The following is a 9157-nucleotide window of genomic DNA, read 5'->3' on the forward strand; positions in this document are numbered from 1 at the left end:
AGTTAGACCGCAAATCGGATCGACTATCGGACATGTATTGGAATATCTGTCAAAAACCACAGTTCGCTGTAATGAACATTTTTTTTCTTTTTTTGTTAGTGTTCAACTATAAACTGATACGTTAAACATTTCAGTTAAACATTTTTGAATTCTACGCTGAAACATATCAGAAATATATTGTTCTCCCAATATTCGCAGAGACTTATCGAATGAAATATGCACATATAATTGACACAGTCAAATTAGAAAGAGATCGGAGATGATTGAATCTTGCAAACTAATAATAATTATAAGAAGAATATTTTGTTTTACGATTTGTCGAGATATCAAAAATTAAATGGGAGCCTGTTCTCAAAATATTATTTTTTATGATGTCAAAGTTAATTGATCCTATCATCAATAACAGTTTTAATGTGATGGATCAATGTGTAAAATTTTTTTTAAATCAAGCTTTTGCTATTAATGTTTTCCAATTTCTAAAAGTGTGCAATATCGGTATCCGAGTTACTATATGTTTTTTTATGATAATGTTAAAAAACTCATGGACGTTTGCAAATTTTTTATTTCATTATCAAAGTTTGTTAGAGTATGCTTAAAATAATTCAACAGAATTATATTTACATAGAAAGAATGATTTTGCGCTGAATTATCTAAAAATTTATATGAAAATAATTTTGTTGGACCGTCAAAATAATTATGTAGGAATTTCAGGCATGACGAGCAATGCTTCAAAGAGTTTTGATATTCTAACAGTGAGCGTCCTACATAATTACTTTAACGGTTTAATAAAATTATTTTCAGCTTTGTATCTAGCTAAATTTTTAGATATTTTTAGTAAAACTATTCTTTCCGTGCAATAATAAATCAGTGATAAACGTGTTATATATTAAAGAAATATACGAGCAATGTAAGATTTCTAGTAGATACATTAATGTTAACAAGATAAATAATCAACTGTCTCCGGAGAAAGCTAGAAATAAGGGAAACCGAGGAACGTTTAAATCTCAGTTAACCGTAACTAATGTTCGTGATAGCAGTCCTTAGTCGATTAGCACTTCGTCCGGGTTGTTATGCTTTCGGACCACCGTGCTACCAGCGTTGATTTAAATCCCAGGCTCGCGCGTAATAGCCGACGTCGCTCGTCGGTGATTTTGCCGCAGCCGAAAGCCTCCTGTCTGACGAATCTAACTCTCATTAATGATTAAACCACACCCCGTGATGAGTCCCTGCCAAACTCGTGCATCTATGACAGCACAGAGGCGGAGCAACAGCGGGTTCGAAGGCGATTTTCCTCAGTTGTGATTGGCCGGGCGTTCTTAAAAATAGTCAGTCTGGGTGTGACCGTCGACATACGTGTAACGCGTAAAATAATCCTAACGCGTCTCCTATGCGAGCGAGTATGCGTGAACGAGAGACCGAGGGAGCTTAACGACACGCGCTCGCGCGCGTCAAGAGATGCCATGTGGCGGAGGGACCGATAACTACCAGGAGGATGTCTAAGTCTTCACTCTGATCTCTGACTACGAAGTTTTCGGATCTGTCTACGAGATCTGCCGACCGGCACGGATAGCCGCGTGGAAGAATTGGTCCCGCCGATTAGAATCGCGTCCACGAGACTCTCGCGACATCGGGATGGAGTGATCTTCCTCGAAACCTTTTCGATTGAGCAGTGCAACTTGTTTCCCATTTCTTTCGCGCAATCTTTGTAAATACTAAGACGAAAGTGCGTCCGTGCCGTACATCTCGAGTAACACGTGTAATAGATTGATGCGAAGTGATTTGACACTTTTGTGTGTTTTGTAAGATCCGTAATTTTGTTCTTCTCGAAAATCAGTCTTTTATGACTGAATAAGTCATGTCTGAGCTGCGTCGGTCGATGAATATGCAAAGATTGCCGCATGGATATAATACAGCGAACAGTAGTTGAGCAACTTAAATAAGGAGCGACGCGCGAGGGTGGAATCTTAGTGGTTTTAGTGAATCAGAGCGGAAAATCCTCGTACTTTGGATAAAATTGGCCTGGAGCCTTGGACTCGATAAAGTTAAACGAAGAAGTTGAAGGGGGAAGTTAACACTGACCATCGAGTGCGTTCGTGTTCTCTCCGGGATTCATCATCCCTTCTAGACACAAGAAGAGAAAAGCAAATTAGCTACCATCGCGATGAATAGAAGCGCTATTGCGATTTTATGACAGGTACTTTCAACGTCGGCCATCTCCGTCTACAGATCAACTAACTTTTGATTACAACCTGAACTGTCGAAAGATTATATCTTTCGGATATTATCATCCAGCGAATTTTTTACATCAAATCTTTCTCCACTTGAAGCACGATCGGAGGAAATCGGATGAATGCTTGTTTGATGGAGTACGCGGTGATCAAGACACAGGTGATGTCATTGAGAGAAAATTTAATTAAACCACACGCGATTTTGCATCGCTTCCGTTAGTCTCGTTCGTGATGAGTTCGCGTAAGGGTGAATACGTGGACGGATCGGGGTGCTTCGAGGACTGCCTGAAGTGATCGAGTACAGTGATCGTCACACGTTTTCTCGACGGATCGCATGAGATGATGACCTTCGTGACGGATACGGTGCCCTACGCCTACGAAGCGGTCACGAGATCAGCCTACGACGGTTATCGTCATCATTTACATCATCATCATCATCATCACCATCATCATCCTCATCATCCCCATCGGTATCGACGTGTTTATACGCCAACCGAATCCGAATATCTACAGGAATACGTCACCAGGAGGGACACGGACGATCGCGCGAGGATTATCGGCGTTAACAACGCTTTAGCGTCGGCCGGCTCATTGAATTATCGCAACGACCGAGTCAGGTGAGCTTTTATTCAAGTTACATTAATAATGCTATTTGATGGGCTTAAAATCAGATCACTATAAGCCTATTAATGGAGGATATGAGAAAACTTTAAATGAGATTTGCTACAATAATTACTATAATGATTTCATGTATACCTATTATGGCTATTATCAATATTATTGACATTATTATATTCCTAATATAATATTATTTTTCAAGTAATCGTATTCATTAAATATTAATCAAATATCGAAAACGATTAAAAATAGAATTTATTTCTTTTCCGAAATATTTAATTAATTTAATTTTGATAAAAATGCATTATAAAATTAATATTCTGGTAGTAGTAACAATTTGTTAATTCCTTTGGAATGCAATTACATATATCGTAAAATATCCACAAACACAAGCAAAAAATTATATACTTGCAACTTATCCTAAGTCACTTACCTATCCTTATTAAACCTAATGCTTGTCTATATACATGTATATATATATATATATATATATATATATATACACATACATACATACATACATACATACATACATAAATCTGCGCTTAAAAAGAAATAAAATTGATTTCTATTTTCTAATTAATTTAAAAAAAATAATTCTTCTTTATATTATAATATTTTATAATTACGAAAATTTTTACTGTACAAAACCTTGTCATTCTTATTAAAAATGAAGCTGATTTATTTTATCGGGGTACTCTGCTCCTATCAGTGCTTCGCAACTTCATAGCATGTTGCTTGTCTGTTCTTCCTTACCTTTCTCCGCTTCTATGTTTCATAAAATGTAAGCATAACTTTGGAAATAATTATGGCACACGGAGATAATGAAGTATAGTTCAAACAACATCCTATATATTCGAGCATATATTCTGTAAAGAACGTTTTGAATTTTGTTATTCTGTTAAAAAAAAATCTCTTTGAGATGTCTTATCTATTGCTTTTTTTTATTTTTCTCATAGCATCGCATGATTTATTTATTCATTTATTTTTTTTAAATAAAACTATCATCTACAAACTAAAACCATTTTTATATTTCAAAGTGATAGAATGAATTAAATATTTTTGTATATAGATATTCTATATTATTAAATTATAGATTATACAAGTTAAAAATATTGTAACATTTTGAAGAGAGGAGAAAGGGTTAGCTAAGCGCAGTTATTTATATCACGTTTCTAGAATAAGATTAGCACTCACAAATATATCGTCGGAAAAATTGAAACTTAATACTTTTATCCTTTCTAATATATTAAATTCTTACAAGAAGAATATGACACTCGATATATGAATTAATGTTTAAAAACTCAATCTCTGATAGATATCCTTGAAAATATGCAGAATAATTGTTTTTCATTACGCTAGATGACAAGATTGAACATTTTTCAAGATTCTTGCCTGTTTTCTCGTTTTTTTTACCGTTTTCCTTGTTCACATTGCTATTGAGACTAATATAAAAATTCGAATCTTATTTACTATTTGCTATTGTTTTATTATTTATTAAATTTGTACTATGCATTATTTTACTAGACTTAAATTATGTGTATATAAAAACTATCTTATTGAATTGAGCTTAACATAACAAACATACATATTTATGGAAATTTATATAACATAGAATTTTTTCGAATTCCTTTTAAATTAGAATAACAAAGTGATGAGTTAGCAGTTTTATTTTTTATTTTATTTTTTTTTTCATGTTTATCTGCATGAATACAATCCTTTTAGATTTTAGATTATTGTATCTTGTATTGTGCGCTAAAATCAATTTTGCATTTCTCTTCTCTCAGCTTTTACCTTTGTACTATCGAACCATTATTGGATTTCACGAGACTAAATCAGATTTATCCAACATTGTTTTACCATCAAAGCACAAGCTGCAGTATGTCGCTTTCGCGAATTAATATTGTAGCATTTATATATAACATTAGCATATACTCGCACCAAATTTCATTTTGTATAAATTATACTAAATTTCGCATATGTTTGGCACAGAAACTTTTCTCTTTAGACAATACTATTCCTCTCTCTCTCTCTTTTTCTCTCTCTCTCTCTCTCTTAATAATTAGCCTAATAATGATTAAAAATCAATACACTTTAAATATTAAATTAATAAAATTTAAAAAATGTATAGAGAGAGATACTTCCTTAATATTGTTATGATTACGTAAAAGTCGAAAGTTACATTATTGCATTTTTGTGTCATTTTATTATAAATTTTTTTCTGATTTTTTCCGCCGTTACATTTTTTTCTTCTTTGATTCGTCTGTTCTGCGATGCGATGAAATTTTAATGAGATCGGCGCGTTTATGACTGTCACATAATCGAACACACGGACAAGAATCATTATTCGCAATGAAGACTCGATGACGGTTTTATCGCGCATTAAACCATTTTCACTCTGTTCATCGCGTTTCGTCTTTATATCCATCCCTCTCGGCGAGATGAGAGCGTCTCTTCGCGGCGAAGAAATACATTTTCCGCGGGACCACCTGGAACGTATCCAATCGCGGAAACCGCCTCCTGACGGACCTACGCGCCTGCGTCCATCATTAACTGCCGGCGATAACTAAAGGATGATTAAGGCAAGAATCTGCGAATTCGTTCATTCGTAAATATCTATGCTTTTCAGCGTTCGGTAAGTCAGCTTCTTACGCGCGGCAACAACTCGTCTTTTACGGAATGAAATTTATGTCGCGGTATGTATGTATATACTTACACGCTGCTTCATAAGAAATTGGATATTCCTATATAATAGTTTGCGACTTACTAATTGAATAATCGAAAGGAATTTATTTCCAACCGGAAATTGAAGTTTTTCGTGAACTTTATCAAAACTTGTATAGTTTTTTTTTTCTTTGAAAATATCGCGCATCCTTATTTAATCTATTTAAAAAAAGCGTATGATAGGTAAGTATAAAAATTATGCTGAAAATTATTTCAAACCGATAAATAACAGTAACGTTTCATTGTCAATAGGACAGTAAAGGACGAGGATAGCCTATTTTTAATACGATTCTCAATAATACCGATGGATATAGAATGTTTCATGATTCAGGTCGCAATCTCGGTATACCCTTGATTCGGATGACGCCTCGTCAGTAATATCGGCGGATGCATCGGCTGACCTCGAGTCCGGCTCTGCAGACGCTGACGAGACCAACGAGCTTAACGAGACCAACGAGACCAACGAGACGAGCGAAACGAACGAGGGCGAGTCGATCGAGCATGTACCTCATCCTCACGTTTTGGATGTCGGCTCACCGCATGGACCGCGCAGGTGTCTTCTGTGGGCCTGCAAGGCCTGCAAGAAAAAGACGGTCACCGTCGATCGAAGGAAAGCTGCCACCTTGCGCGAGAGACGGCGCTTGAGAAAGGTCAGTTGCCATTAACCCCTAAGACACATGCTTTACACATTTCTTAGAGGTCTCGATTCTAAGAATAACAAGTGTGTGGTCTTCATTTTGTATTTTTATAAAAGATTGATGGGATATTACGATTTGTAATGTGTTTAGTTCGAAACGCGAAAAGAGTTCTCTAAAATAATTTTTTTTTTTTTTTTTTTTTCGATAATATGCAAATTCTTATTCTTTAACATATACTACTGAATTTTTAATGTTAAATTATACCTAATTTGAGTTTTTTAATCGTGTTTATAGGTCGCTACTGTTTTTATCCAATACCCAGTATATTGTTAATTTGATTAAAACAATTTAATTCAAGAAAATATATTAAATTTGACTCAAATTTAATTTACTATTAAATTATTTATTAAATGCATATATTAACGTGGATAACATTGAAACGTATTTACATTGAAACTAACTACGTGGAAATGGATTGATTTACATTTTGACATATTATATGGACACATATTAAAAACAACAAAATGTGATTTAAAGGATGGGGTGCTATGGCTCCTTTGACATCTAACAGCGTACATTCTCGCGATGCACAGTTCGCAATAATTTAAAGAGAGTTTTGTAGATCATTAGAATTTCATAAGCTTGATTTATTGTCCCGAAATCACGGATGTATATATGTTGCGTTCAAGATGGCGGACAAATCAGTCTTAACGTGCATCTAAATCACATTTCTCGTTTACTCAACATACACGTTGCTGTTTTGGCCAGTCTGCTTATAATTACTTAAAGCACATCATGCATGAATCGTGTTTTCGAAGTAAACAGCCTCAAAGAGAACGCGCTGACGGAAGGAAAACATCTGCATGCGCGAAGTGATCGTCGACTAAGCGCTGCTTTGGATGATTCAAATGACGAATAGCGTTTCAAGGATGGGCCTAAGTGTTAAATCTTGCTAAGAGTCGTTTGAAATTCGACGCCTGCATATGTAATATAAAGCGACGTCCATGGCGAATTTTTCATAAGTAAATATAACATAACTTTAGATATATTCAACAGTTTTTAAGAAATTCTGTTGATGGATAAATGCGATATTACATTATTTTGCACAATTCTGTCCCTCCACTATCTCCTCATACTAAGCAAAATGTTTTGTTCTATGAATCAAAATTTTGCTGTAACAAAAATTTGAGACATGCCGAACAAAAATTTTTGATTAAAATATATCGAATGAAATTATAATTTTATGTAAAATTGTTTAGTTGGTATAAACAAATATTTATGTTATAATTGAATTTTTTGTTGTATAAACAAAATATTTGATTGCTGTTAAAAAATGCCTCAACTAAATAATTTTGCTGAAGGTATTAAATTTTTTTTCTAGTGCACTTCCTTCAAAGCACGCTATTGTTGTGTGTATTATTCACGCAATCGCCGACACATGTGGTTAATTATGCAATTTCTATTACAGGTCAACGAGGCCTTTGAGGTGCTCAAGAGGAGAACGAGCAACAACCCCAACCAACGTTTACCTAAAGTGGAGATATTGCGGAATGCTATCGAGTATATCGAGAGTCTCGAGGCGCTGCTGCAAGGAAATAGACCTTCCGGACACCAGGATCACCCTTCCGCTGAGAGCATAGTATGTATCATGTGTCCGATAATTCAAATTAATAAGATCAGCATGCAATGAGATTAATTTCAGTAAAAAAATCATGTTCCGATTAAAATTTTATATCCAAGTTTATTATATATGATAATTAAATATTATATATATTATGGATATTTATTATGGATTAGGATTAATTTAAGATAATCTTTACCAAACACATCGTGGCACAATCATCTCATTTTTAATAAATATCTCATTTTTATTAAATATATTGCAATTTAATTTTGGTGATTTTTACCATGTATGATTTTTTTAAGTATTAGTAATTTAATTTTGAAATTTTTATGTTATGTGCTGTCATTGCAGTACTGCAATTTAATAAAATTAATGGTTCTTACAAATTTATTAAACAATTTATAAAATAATTACGAAATCTAATATACATTATTGATTTTATTGCAAAATAAATTAGGATGGTACGTTACATCATATTTATCTTAAAATTAAACTTGATGCTTCTATTTGATAAAGAGTAAGATTCTTGTAAAAGAATGATACGTTGTGTATACTTTTGTAACAAGATGCATTTAAGCGTTGCATTCTGCATCGTTACACACATGTCCGACACGTGCATCACACACGATCTACCGACTCTAATGGTTTTTGACCCGCGACACCATTAAGCTCATATCATCGTTTTTTCCAGTATACGTAAAAAGGGTTATCCCGAGTTTCTCGCTCTCAAACGAACGCGCTATCGTTAATGATAATTACCACATAAATATGTGCAAGTGCAATTCGTATGCATAAAAATTATTATTATTTTTTTAACAAAAATGGACTGAGTGTATTAAAGTTTTTTAAAAGTTGTCTAAATCTAAATACATTTTATAAATTAAATAAGTAAATTGCTTCCATATGCTTGTTAATGCGTAAATGATACATTTATAAGACTATGAGATATAATTCGCAAATAATTTGAATATACTTATCAACGAAATTAATTGCAAACGTCTCTGGATTTGAATCAGATCCTCTTCAATGCGAAAGACGAGTAAATTACTTTCGCACTGAAGAGGATTCAAATTCAGAGTCGAACCGTTTGCAATTAATTTTGTTATTACGGTAAGTACATTCTAACTGTTTGCGAATTATATTTTATAAATATATTATGCTTTAACAATCATGGAGGTTTATATCCAATTTTTTTACATTTTATTTTTAGAATTCAAAAAATTATTTTTATTTTAATAAAATTTTACAAAATACCTTATAATGTATCTATACATATTTGCAAATAATATTATAACTTTATATAAAACTATAAAATGATATATTGT

The 9157-nt window shown here is 33.4% G+C and overlaps 1 protein-coding gene across 2 annotated transcripts in view; it reads left to right on the forward strand.

Moving 5' to 3' along the window:
- The first annotated feature begins 1449 nt into the window (after positions 1 to 1449).
- LOC108684124 (transcription factor SUM-1-like) overlaps positions 1450 to 9157 on the forward strand; it is a 63380-nt gene continuing 55672 nt past the window's right edge. The window contains exons 1-3 of one of the 2 annotated variants that reach the window (XM_018188223.1): positions 1450 to 2845; positions 5902 to 6220; positions 7677 to 7847. In XM_018188223.1, coding sequence (XP_018043712.1) covers positions 2568 to 2845; positions 5902 to 6220; positions 7677 to 7847 — 768 coding nt within the window. In that variant the 5' untranslated portion in view covers positions 1450 to 2567. The remainder of the gene's footprint in view (positions 2846 to 5901; positions 6221 to 7676; positions 7848 to 9157) is intronic. The other variant, XM_018188225.1, reaches the window with a different exon arrangement.

Source organism: Atta colombica, unplaced genomic scaffold (genome assembly GCF_001594045.1).
Source record: "Atta colombica isolate Treedump-2 unplaced genomic scaffold, Acol1.0 scaffold126, whole genome shotgun sequence".
Classification (NCBI taxonomy): Eukaryota; Metazoa; Arthropoda; class Insecta; order Hymenoptera; family Formicidae; genus Atta; species Atta colombica.